Below are 12821 nucleotides of genomic sequence, written 5' to 3' on the forward strand. Positions count from 1 at the left end.
CGCGGCTCCCGCTGCCCGCAGCCCTGACAGCCCGGCCGGCCCGAGAAGAAGGCGGGGCCGCCCCGCTGGCCCCCCGGCTGCCGCCGCCGCCGCCCCTGCTCGCCTGGCCACGCGGGAGAACGCGCCGCCGCCCGCCTCACCTTTGTAGCGCTCCAGCACGTCCTCGTAGGCCTGCACGAACGCCTTCTCCTGGCTGCGGTTGAGCGGCAGCTGGCCCGGCACGTAGCCGGCCATGGCGCTTCCCGGGCGGCCGATCCTGAGCGCGGACCCGAGGGCAGAGACGGCAGGAAGACGGGCAGTGGCGGCGGAAGCGGCCCGGCGCTCGGGTCAGCCACTGGAGCGCAACGCGGCGGCGGCGCCTCCCAGCCGGTTCCGCGACCGGCCCCTCTCGGCCTCCCGGCTCTGGCTCCACCCGCCGCTGTCAGGGAGGCCCCGGCCGGCCCCCACTTGGCTGCTCGCCTGGCCCGGCCTGGCCCGCCCCCCTCCCAACGACCCGGGGAGCGGCGGGGACGCCCGGCGGCCGGCTGGGGAACTGCGGGGCAGACTGCGCCCAGCCCCGCGAGGCTGGCGGCGGCGGAGCGGAGGTGGCGCAGCGGAGCCCCAGCTGAGGCGGGGGCAGCGCGGCGGGAGGGGGGCGGGTGAGGGTGGCCGTGATTTTAGCTGTGGTTTGGGGTGCAACCCAAGACGGGCTTAGTGCGCCTCTCCCGTTATAACCCCGAGGCATCCCTGGGCGAGGACAGGATGCGAGCAGCCGAGGGAGGGGCTTTGCCTCAGGATGTCACAATGCAGCTTTCAGCATTATCCTGGTTGGGGACAGATGCCGCAGCTCTAACCTTCGGTTTACAACTACGGCCGGCAGGGTTCACACGTGATACTGTCAGAATCAAACCAAGCATTTTATGACCAAAAAGCAGGTATAAAGTCCATCATTCCCCCCCCCCATACACACTGGTTAGAAGCCCCGTTCTGTGGCCAAAGAATCACCCAGTTGGTTAAGCTGTTGCCCCACCTTTCCAGTTGCCAAACTGCTCACCCATCCACCCATGCAAGGCTTTCCCCTGTCTTCCGACCAATGTTCCCCACAGCCCAGTGTTGGCTTGTCTTTCCAGCCTTCTGGCAATGGGGCCCCCCAAGGACGGCACCTTTGATCCTGCCTGCCTTCATCTGCCCCTGGGCCAAATGCAGGAGCAAGAGCAGAGTTGCCAGCCAAGAGCATCTGCCTGTTTGCGAGGCAACTGTGCTGGACCACTGAAAGGATTACAGGCATCAAGTATTAACAGCAATTTATTCTTTGCTTTAGAAACGTAACTGATGAACTATAGCTGCTTTCCCAAACCACTATTCAAGGACACCATTGCCCAATATAACTGTATAGCATTTCTTGTCCCCCACAATCCATCTAATGCAGTGGTTCTCAACCTTTTTAATGCCGCGACCCCCAACCGGTCGTAAGTCGGGGACTACTCAACTGGTGCAGCACTGTTTGCAGAATGGGACTTTTGGCGGGCTCAGCAGGGCAGAGACAGCCTGAACAATTCCTATTGGCTTCTGAAAGCCAATAGGATTAGACTCTATTCAAGAGTCTATTCTATTGGCTTTCAAAAGCCAATAGAATAAAAGGGAGTAGCACAGCTAAGGAAAAGGGGAAAAAAATGGCGGACTGCGTTGTTTGACCCCAAATGGGGTCATTTGGTCATATGACCCCAAATGGGGTCCTGACCCACAGGTTGAGAACCACTGATCTAATGACTCTTTGGACCAAAATCAGCACTCCAGGAATCTAAACATCCCCATTTTGCTATAGGTGTACAGTAATGGTAAAAGTGGGGGGGGAAGTGGTCCACAGAAAGGGGGTCATCTCATTTCACCACAAGTGTGAAATTTGTGCCTACATTTTCCCAGATTGTGTTGGAACTTATTAGCAAGAATAGGTTTGATGCAGAAAAAAAATTGCAAGAGGCTGCAACCTGCAAATGTGCAAAGGAGTTTGGGCGGCATCTGGTGGAGAGGTTGAGCAGTGCAAGTATTATTATTTTTTTTAAAAAAAGAAAAGCACTCTTAAAGTTTGAGAAATGGGTATTGCCAAACAAAGAATTATTAGGGTCAAATAAATGGGGGTGGGGTCTGTTTTAGATGAAAACAGTTGGGGATTAAAACAGAGTTTAACAAGTGAAGCAGGCCTGTTCAGCCCAGTGTTTCCATCCATAAAGGAAAAATAACCGTCTCAATAAAGGAGAATATTTGTTTGTCAGGTTTGTAAGAATGACTTGCAGTTAATATCTCAGCAATGACATTGTTACTTCAATCTTTGCCCAGCTGAGATTTTCAGATACCTTCTAATGTTGTTCTTTGGGATTCAGTCCCTTTCCGAGTGTCTTCTGCATCTTTGGGAGGGGAACAGGCAATATGGAGAGAAAGCACATGCGCAGGCACACTCACACGCGCACACACACACACACACACACACACATTGCCTGTTACCACAGCAACTGGCAGAATGATTACTCAGCCATCCGTGTTACCCTGGCAACCTGCAAAGCACCTTCTTTTCTCACAATTTCTCTCTGTCAAGCTGGCTCTTTCCAATTTATATGGTGCCCTCCACAAGCCCATTGCACATGCAGCAGCAAGGACTGAGTTGCCTGGAGCAGCGGCACAAAAGAAGCCTCTCTTGCCCCAGACCCACTGGCGCTCCTCGAGAGAAAGACCAACGTGCTTTTGTCCCTCTGAAATAATTAACCCACATTAGGAGAATAAGGGGCTTTTAGAAAGTGCCACAAGCAGAGGCATCTACATGAGGGCAAGGGGCATCACAGCGCAAACTCTGCCCCCTACATGCCTCTACCTTATGAGGTATAATGAAAAGTCAAGAGGGCGGAGCTTGGATTATGATTTCACAAGACTCACATTGTCATCTTCAAGGTCAGAAACAGATGGCCGAACAAGCTCTCTTCCTCACAGGTTGCATTGGTATGGTGAAGTTGCATGCTATGATGTAGAATTTATTTATTGTATATCTTTTTTTAATTAAGCGGCATAAAACTCCTTGTAATAAACAATGGCTAAAACAATCTAAGACATGATAGTTGTCTTCAAGAAAAGATAAAATTGTTGTTTCCAAAAAATAAGAAAGAAATGACAGGTTGATCCTGGTTCGACACCAAGAAGAATTTTTTCGTAATTGCAGGAAGAGCTAATTCAACCCCATCTCATGAGAGTGTGGACTCTCCTTGGATGGAGGAGTTGGAACAAGGCGGGCAAGGGCTTGCCCTAGACCAGGGGTAGGCAACCTTGGCTCTTTTATGACTCGTGGACTTCAATTCCCAGAATTCCTGAGCCAGCTATGCTCTTTTAAAAAATCTCCAGTGATGGAGCGCCTACGATTTCTAGAGGCAAGCTCTTCCACTGGTTAATTCCACTGTTAGGAAGTTTCTTCTTAATTCTAGGTTGCTTCTCTCTTTGATTAGTTTCCAACCATTGTTTCTCGTCCTTCCCTCTAGTGCTTTGGTGAATAACGTCACCTCCCTCCTCTTTGTGACAGCCCCTCCAATACTGGAATACCGCTATCATGTCTCCCCTATTTCTTCTTTTCTTTAGACTAGCCAGACTGAAGTCCTGCAGCCGTTCTTCAAATGTTTTAGTCTTCAGGCCTTTGATCATCTTAGTTGCTCTTCTCTGAATTTTTTCCAAACTCTCAATATCTTTTTTGTGATATGGTGACCACAACTAGCTGCAGTATTCCTGGTGTGGCCTCACTAGGGCTTTATAAAACGGTACTAATACTTTGCATGATCTTGATTCTATGCCTCTGTTTATACAACCCAGGATTGTATTAGCTTGTTTGGCTGTTGCTGCACACTTCTGGCTCGTGGTCAAGTGATTCTCCACTAGGACTCCAAGGTCCCTCTCACACTTACTTTTTTTAAGCCAGTCTGTACTTGTACCTTTATTTTTCCTGCCTACGTGTAAAACTTTCCTTTCTCCACATTGAAACTCATTTTGTTGGACAGGGCCCATTGTTCAAGTTTGTCAAGATCTTTTTGGATCCTGAGTTTGTCTTCTGGGGTATTGGCTACTCATGCCAGTTTGGTGTCATCTGCAATCTGATGAGTTCCCCTTCAATTCTCCTTCTAAGTCATTGATGAAGATATTGAAGAGTACTAGGCCTAAGATGGAACCTTGTGGTACCCCACCGCTTCCTTCTCTCCATGTGGATGTAGTGCCATTGAGGTTGAGTGTGGTTTGCCAGCCAGCTATAGATCCATCTGGTGGTGATACTGTCTATTCCACCTTTTTCTATACCAAGGTTGTGGTCAAATGCCTTACTGAAGTCTAAGTATACTACGTCTACAGCATTTCGCTGGTCTATTAGTTTAGTCACTTTATCAAAGAATGAAATAAGATTGGTTTGGCATGATCTGTTTTTGACAAACCCGTGCTGGCTACCAGTTTTAACTTTGTTTGCTTCTAGTTGTTCGCAGATCTGTTTTTTGATTATCTCTTCCAGGGTCTTCCCAGGTATTGATGTTAGACTGATTGGTCAGTAGTTTCCTGGGTCTGTTTTTCTTCCTTTCATGAAGATGGGAACCACATCAGCCCTTTTCCAGTCCTTGGGTACTTCCCCCATGCTCCAGGATTTTTGAAAGATATAGTGCAATGGTTCTGAGATAACATCTGCCAGCTCCTTCAGAACTCTGGGATGTAATTTTTCAGGTCCTGGTGATTTATATTTGTCAAGGTCAGATAGGTGTTCTCTTACCATTTTCTTGCTTATTTTAATTTTTGTTTCTAGTTTGTCTTTTGCAGTAGGCTTTTTTGGTATGTTGGGCACAAAGATTGTTTGCAGTAGGTGTGGGAAGGGGGAGATTGCAAGCCCAGCCATTTCAGACCAAGGAATAAATCAGAAGAAGAAAAGTTGAGGCACTAACATGGGACAGAGATGGATTCAACCAAGAAAGAATGGGGGGGAAGAGAGTCGTACCAGGAAAATGGAAGGCTCAGGAGAAAGGAGACAAATGCTGCATTCATCATGCCAGATCTTTGCTTCTCCTGTCTGGCCCTGGCACTGGGCTGGAGAGGAAATTTACGGCTCCGAAGAGGCCTTGCTCCTCTTTTCAGACTCCCAGAGTTGCACTTCCTTCCTTGACTCGGAATGTTTCACAACAGGCACTTTTAAGCTGACCCAGGAGATGTCCCAGGAAATTAACAAGATGGCCCCTGAGATACTGGAAGACTGCTATCATGTCCCCCCTCGTCCTTCTCTTCATTAAACTAGACATACCCGATTCCAGCAACCGTTCCTTATATGTTTTAGCCTCCAGTCCCCAGATCATCTTGGTGGCAATTCTCTGTACTCTTTCTAGAGTCTCAACATCTTTTTTTCATCGTGGTGACCAAAACTGGATGCAGGATTCCAAGTGTGGCCTTACCAAGGCATTGTAAAGTGGTATTAATACTTCACGTGATCTTGATTCTATCCCTCTGTTAATGCAGCCTAGCACTGTGTTGGGTTTTTTGGCACCTGCAACACACTGCTGGCTCATATTTAGGTGATTGTCCACTAGGACTCCGAGGTCCTTCTCACAGTTACTACTATTACACAAGGTACCACCTAAGTGGAATTTTCCTCCAATGGGATTTTCCCATGTATTTTACCAGGAAACATAGTAGGGCAACCTAGAAAAGTCAATGCCCTCCTAACCATACCCAAGCACTCCGAGTTTGTTGGCGATGTCCATTTTGCTCTATGAGTTCATGGTGACCTAACCCTAACCCTAGATGGAATTTTCCTCCAATGGGATTTTCCCATGTATTTTATCAGGAAACATAGATAGCGCAGGCTAGAAAAGTCAGTGCCCTCCTAACCATACCCAAGCACTCCGGGTTTGTTGGCGATGTCCATTTTGCTCTATGAGTTCATGGTGATCTAACCCTAACCCTAAGTGGAATTTTCCCCCAATGGGATTTTCCCATGTATTTTACCAGGAAACATAGATAGGGCAGCCTAGAAAAGTCAGTGCCCACCTAACCATACCCAAGCACTCCGAGTTTGTTGGCGATGTCCATTTTGCTCTATGAGTTCATGGTAATCTAACCCTAACCCTAAGTGGAATTTTCCCCCAATGGGATTTTCCCATGTATTTTACCAGGAAACATAGATAGGGCAGCCTAGAAAAGTCAGTGCCCTCCTAACCATACTCAAGCACTCCGAGTTTGTTGGTGATGTCCATTTTGCTCTATGAGTTCATGGTGACCTAACCCTAACCCTATACTATACCTGTGCATTTGGTTTTTCTTGCCTATATATAGAACATTACTTTTTTCACCACTGTGAAAAAAATTTCACCATTTTTTCACCATAGTCTCCTACTTGAGCAGGGGGTTGGACTAGCAGACCTCCAAGGTCCCTTCCAACTCTGTCATTCTGTTATTCTTTTCTCGAATTTAAAATTCTGCATAAATACAAGATTTGTACAAACTTACCGGTAATAATTTCAATCTTTGACTGAAATTATCCTAGAAATAAATGAAGGATCTTTTTCCCAGTTTGGTCAATTTCCCAAATTATTTTAAGTCAATTTCATTTTTTAATCCAATTTTCAACATTTTTTATGCTAGGACTGCCCCATCCCAACTCTGCTCCAGGAAATCCCAAGTGCCTTTTCACAGCTTCTGAAATTTGAACACAACAACCAAATTATGATGGATTTTTACCCTTTTAACAAACAAGCAGTAAAATAAAACAATCCTCAATTGTTTATGAGATGGAAAAAAGAAAAAATACCACAGGGGGCTCCTCCAGTGATATCACCTCCTCCCCCCCCCCTTGTGATGGATGGAAGACAAAATAGTCCTTTGCTCAACAAGACACCTCAAAATCATACCTCAACATATAAAAACAATTTAATAGCAGCAATGTATTCAAAAAAGTATCCATAAAATTTCTAAACAGCAGAGAAATAAGATTTTAAGAAAGAACAACCATAATAATATAATTTAGATTGACAATGAAAACAAAGAAAATCAGGATCGATACAACTTGTTCAAAAGAAACAGGTCTACAAAAAGAGGAGGGGGAGTTGCACTATGTGTAAGAGAACACTACATATCTACAGAAATGCACATGATCCAAGATAAAATCCCTCCAGAATGCATATGGGTCAATATAAAAGAGAAAAAAAAGTAACATTGCCATAGGTGTATATTACAGGCCATCCAACCAATCAGAAAAAATAGATGAACTCTTTACCAGCCAGTTAACAAATATATGTGGGAAGCATACCACAGTAGTAATGGAAGACTTCAACTATCCAGATATCAAGTGGGAGATAAACTCTGCAGTGAGTGCGAGGTCAAAGAGATTCCTAACCAACATCGCCTACAACTTTGTTCCCCAAAAGGTGGAGGAGGGAACTAGAAATAAAGCTATACTGGATCTAATTCTTACTAACAGAGAAGAAGTGATGGAATCAAAACTGCTGGAACCTTGGGTGAAAGTGACCACGCCATACTGGAATTTAATATAATGCAAACACTAGCAATTGAAAACAACCCAACCGATGTCCTAAATTTCAAAAGAGCCAACTTTGACAAGCTCAAAGAGAACCTAGGAAAGATCCCATGGATGAAAATCCTAAAAGAGAAAGCAACCCGAGAAGCATGGGAAATCTTGAAAAACATGATCAAAAAGCTGATATCAGCACAATACCATTGAGAAAGAAAAACAAGAAATCCAAGAAGAAACCAGCATGGCTGCACAAAGATCTCACTAACAAACTAAAAGACAAAAAGGACAAATACAAAAAAATGGAAAGAGGGGCACATAATAACCAGAACATGCAAAGATGAAGTCAGGAAAGCAAAGACTCAGAATGAATAAAGACTTGCAACAGAGATCAAGGACAATAAAAAACATATTAACAAGAAAAAAGTCAAGGAAACTGTAGGCCCACTAAAGAGAGAAGATGGCAAGGAAATTACAGGCAACAGGGAGAAAGCTGAGCTGCTTAACTCATACTTTGCATCAGTCTTCACACAAAAAGAAACCACAGCCCAACACACCAAAAAAGCCACTGCAAAAGACATACTAGAAACAAAAATCAAAATAAGCAAGAAAATGGTAAGAGAATATGTATCCTATCTTGACAAATACAAATCACCAGGAGCCAACAGATTACATCCCAGAGTTCTTGAAGGAGCTGGCAGATGTTATCTCAGAACCGTTGCACCACATTTTCCACAAATCCTGGAGCACCAGGGAAGTACTCGAGGATTGGAAAAGAGCTGATGTAGTCCCCATCCTCAAGAAAGGGAAAAAAACGGGCCCAGGAAACTACAGACCAATCAGTTTAACATCAATATCTGGGAAGATCCTAGAAAAGATAATCAAAAAACAGATTTGCGAACAACTAGAAGCAAACAAAGTCATAACTAGTAGCCAGCACGGGTTTGTTAAAAACAGATCACACCAGAGGGTGTATTCAAGAATATTAGATACAATGATGGGATGCAGGTGGGACGAGACTAACCTGCTATCTCCAGGTACCTTGTTTATTTCAAATTTATTAAATGAAACATGCCTCATGCAAACACTATAAAGCAAAAGGTACAAAGCACAGCTTCAACATGAAGTCTCCTTCAAGTTGATCAACTTCATGAACTCACACGTATAGCTTTATTGGCAGCAATTAAGAAGGTGTCTGTCATTGTCAGTTTTCAAAGTGTTTTTTCAACCTCCCTATCAAGCCTGCAGTCCTGGGATTCTTTTAAGATGAAGTATCCAGGTCCAACCATGCTCAGCTTCTGGGTACAAAGATCTTCTCTTCATTAATCAAACTCTGGGAGGCTAAAGGTTGGTTTATGCCCAAATATGGAGCTGGACTTCAAAATGAAAACATTTCACACCTACCTTTTCTGAAAAAAACCAACAGATTCCTGACCTTGGCTTATCTTGATTTTGGTGGCTTGCTGGGCATTTTCATTTACTTCTTCTTTACTTTTCATGATCGGGCTTTGGGACCTCATGCATAGAAACTGGTAGTTTGCAAAACCTTCCCAAGGTCTTAGTAACTATATTTCATTCATGAATTAAGCTGTTGTCTAATCAATCAAAACTCAATCAATTAATCCCTCAAGGGATCTCAGTTTATATTCACAATAGTCAGGAAATACGGAAGCAACATAGATTTGTCCTAGAAAAGATTATAGAGCCCAGAGTGAAATTCTTACAACTATGCAAAGGTATTAAACAAGGCAAGATGATAGCTGTGATTACATTTTGTACCTGCATCCCTTCCAAAACATAATAAGAAATGGCAGAGCTCCATTTATGCAGTCATGGCCACCATTTGACATTTTTCACACACACACACACACACACACACACACACACACACACACACACCCAGCAGCCACCCTACAAAACTGGAAAGAAAACAATTCCTAAGCAGTAAACAAGGAAATGATCGGTCAAGAAAATCTGCACATATATAAAATCCAAAGTCCTGACACCAAGAAATGCTTTCCCTTATTTTTAGGTAAGATAAGCTGGTTGCAGCAAGCTGCATCCATCCTATAAGAAGAAATAAAATCAGTACATCATTGTACAGCAGTGTATCCTACAAATAACCATGTGCCATACATCATTGACATGATGTGTCTAACACATCTTCGTGTCACACCTGGGATAATGTCATGACCCAACTGACCTCATGGCTTCCAGAAATTGCCTATGGACAGAGAGACACATATGCAGTTCCTCACTTGAAGGATTTCTGAAGTATCCAAAGCCCACCATACTGGGTGGCAAAATGACATTTTTTGCAGCAGGCACATTGTGAGTAGAAGCAAAGGTAACTTAACCGATCCACTCCCCAGAGGACATCTAGGGCGTCCCCGTAGTTTTCTCCCTCTGCTCATGCTCTCCCTTCCTCTCTTCTTGGATGTCCTTAAGACTCCACTGACATTTCAAACAACCTTCCAGGAAAGGCAACCAGTTTCTGAACTTCCATTCTGAGTATTTGTAGGACCCACTGCAGAAAGGACGATGCCATCAAATTTGAAGAGAAACCGCCCAGAAGAACCCCACTGCTGTAGATCTCTCATCTTCTGAAATCACCTGCTTAAATTTGGAGAGAGAACTATTTTCCTTACCAGCTACTCTGACAACAGCTCTCTCTGCTGGATCCAGAATGGAGTCCTGACTCTTCCGCTTCTTCTGCTCGTGAAGAGGTAAGTTCCAGGGCAAAGTATCCCCTGGCGGGCAAGGAGAGAGGCTGCCAGACCGCTCACTGCGGTACGACCGTTCACTCTTGCAGGACGGCTCACTCCGGTAGGACCTCTCGCTGAGAGTCTCTTCATCAGAGGAAGACATGGCCCCAGGGAGGAAGACCCCGGCAAGCCCAGAGGTGCTGCCGAACCTTGGAATCCACCAACCTATGAGGAGACAGAAAAGTCAGAAGGCTGAAAATGGGCAGACAGACTTTGCTTGCCATCCAAGCAGCTGCTACACCCTTTGCAATGCTCAGGGGAGGGCTATCTAAAGCAACCGTTCGTTTGTTTGTTTAAATGATTTGTATAGGTGTCAACCTCACAACAGTATCTCTAGCCAATGAACAGAAGATTAAGAACCACAAGACAACATAATGCCATTTGTTAAAATAAATAAATACACAAATAGCCAAGATCCAAGAACACGCCATCTTCACAATCCCTAAAAAAACCAACCAACAGACAACAAGGCTTGCTTAGTATTCTGGCCCAAATAAAGGGTCCTCCTGAGTTCAACAGGGGCTGGATTTGGATCATTTGTGAACATGTAAGGATTCTAGACTGAGTTCTCTCTTAACTCCACCCCCAGGTTCTGCCTGCTCTTCTCTTACCCTGGGTCCCATAAGATGAATAGAAGGGACCCAGAGCAAACCCACCTTTTCCATTGGGGCAGATGTCTGCATCTGAACTGGCCTGCAAATGGTTGTGATGCATTTTTGCCATTGTGGCACACTTCAGCTGACTCTTCCCAGGCAGCCCAAGACCCAAAGGAAAGCTCTATTGACTGTCACCTTCTAACGCCAGTAGAGTTACCCTCTTTTCCAGACAGTGCCTTGTAAGGGAGGGAATGCCAAAGATCAGCCTTCACAGTGGGGATGGACCATCAAGCTGACCTCCAGACTGCACCCAGAAGCAAGCATTTTGGCTGGATTCACTTCACAGCCCTAATTAAGTTAATTAAACTGCTACTATCTGGATTCTCACAGGATGTTCTTAGTTGGTGTTAACTTTGCTTGCTGTGTATACGTGTGGTTTAGCATGCATTCTGGATCCAGGCCATTTGGCTTTTTCAAGTTTGGTGGTATTATGTAAAGCCCACAAATTTAGCAAGCTAAGTGTTTTGCTTGAACATAGCCTCTCTGTGCAAAAACAAAAAGCCTTAAGGTTCTTAAAGACACTGCTCCAGTTATTGTGCTAATTAATAACCTTGTGCATTTAGCATCTTTCGCATTCTGGCTGCCTTGCTCCATTATCCTGCAATGATGGGGGATTGAGCAAACGTATTCCAACTATAAAGAATTCAAATGGGAATTTTGTCTAGGCAGGAGAAGGAGCTTAACCCAAAAATATTTTTTCCCTCTCTCAGAATATTTTAATTCAGGATTGCTGAATGAGGGAGAGTCCCCCTAGTTCAGTTTAGTTTAGAAAATGCAGGATTCCAAATAAAGTTTCTTCAGGATACATCCTTCAGGATGACCTCCACTCTTAGGAGGCTTGGAGTGCAGATGACAAATTAATGCAACTGGTGGAACCATCGTGAGCACATAGATGATGTTCAAAATGTACTAAAATGCATTAAATATGGCAGAAAAGTGTTTCTTCCTTAACAGGCAGACTGTATTAAAAACAGTCCTCTGCAAAGAGGGCTGATTTTCATCCTGCAAGCTCACTAAAGGATGTATTTGATGCCCTGCAAAGCCAGGAACTGGAATCTCTTCCAAGCAGATCCTCTCCACCCCATGTGGTCCTTTCATTCATTTTCCCAACGATTCAAACCCTCATTTTTGCCCGTGAAACTCAAGTGGGTCAGAAAGCCCTAATTTTCATTTTAGGACAGTCTCACCCCGGATTCACATCAGGGTCTAGCAGCGTGTGCAGAAAGACCAGTCATCTAAAAGAACTCATCCACTGAGCCATTCTTTAAGGGTTGTGTTCACAGGAGACACCAAGCCAGGTCATTGCAGATCTAGTGGCTGCTCTGCCCCAAATGCTAAATGTGACTAGATTTTTAATCATTGCTATTATTTTGATTTAACCTGTATGGGAACACAGGCCTCAGATGAGAAAGTAGATTAATTCAGGAACCAAGTTCATGCTCAGAGTCACATGTTGGGATGGCCAGCCATATAAATTGGATAAATAAATGAATAAGTTGTGAAAATGAGGCACCATGAGCTGCTGATTTGGCTTTCCTACCTTCTCTCTGTAGCCTCTACTAGGAGATCAAGAAACCAGGCATGGCGTCAGTGGCACTGAGCCACTGGTACAATTCTGAACTGCTATTTGGGACTCCCTGATTCATGCAAAAAATAAGCCGGGGATAAGAAAGCATCAGGAGGAGAATTCTTGCTCTGAAATAGGCTTTTAGAGGCTTCCCAATTCAGTGTCAGCTCCGCCTCCTTCCCGAACTGACTCTCCAGCAAAGGTGCCCCTTTGTTCTAAGGCAAACTGGGGCAGGAGTGGGGAGAGCTGGGTCAGGAGGGATCCTTACACCCTTAGAACAAGGCAAGGCATGCCCAGCTCACTGGCCTAGCTAGGCCCACTTGCCTTGG

General features: G+C 44.9%; 1 protein-coding gene across 24 annotated transcripts in view; it reads right to left on the reverse strand.

Annotated features, from left to right (window-relative positions):
* Positions 1 to 10434, reverse strand: part of MACF1 (microtubule actin crosslinking factor 1) — a 223520-nt gene extending 213086 nt beyond the window's left edge. For 6 of the 24 annotated variants that reach the window (XM_039328010.1, XM_039327991.1, XM_039327917.1 and 3 more), the window contains exon 1: positions 10153 to 10434. In XM_039328010.1, coding sequence (XP_039183944.1) covers positions 10153 to 10372 — 220 coding nt within the window. In that variant the 5' untranslated portion in view covers positions 10373 to 10434. Of the gene's footprint in view, positions 1 to 140; positions 414 to 10152 lie in introns of those variants that run through there. The other 18 variants (XM_039327966.1, XM_039327971.1, XM_039327816.1 and 15 more) reach the window with 8 other exon arrangements.
* Positions 10435 to 12821: the final 2387 nt, after the last annotated feature.

This window comes from Crotalus tigris, unplaced genomic scaffold (assembly GCF_016545835.1).
Source record: "Crotalus tigris isolate CLP2741 ecotype Arizona unplaced genomic scaffold, ASM1654583v1 scf7180000017614.5298720, whole genome shotgun sequence".
NCBI classification, from domain to species: domain Eukaryota; kingdom Metazoa; phylum Chordata; class Lepidosauria; order Squamata; family Viperidae; genus Crotalus; species Crotalus tigris.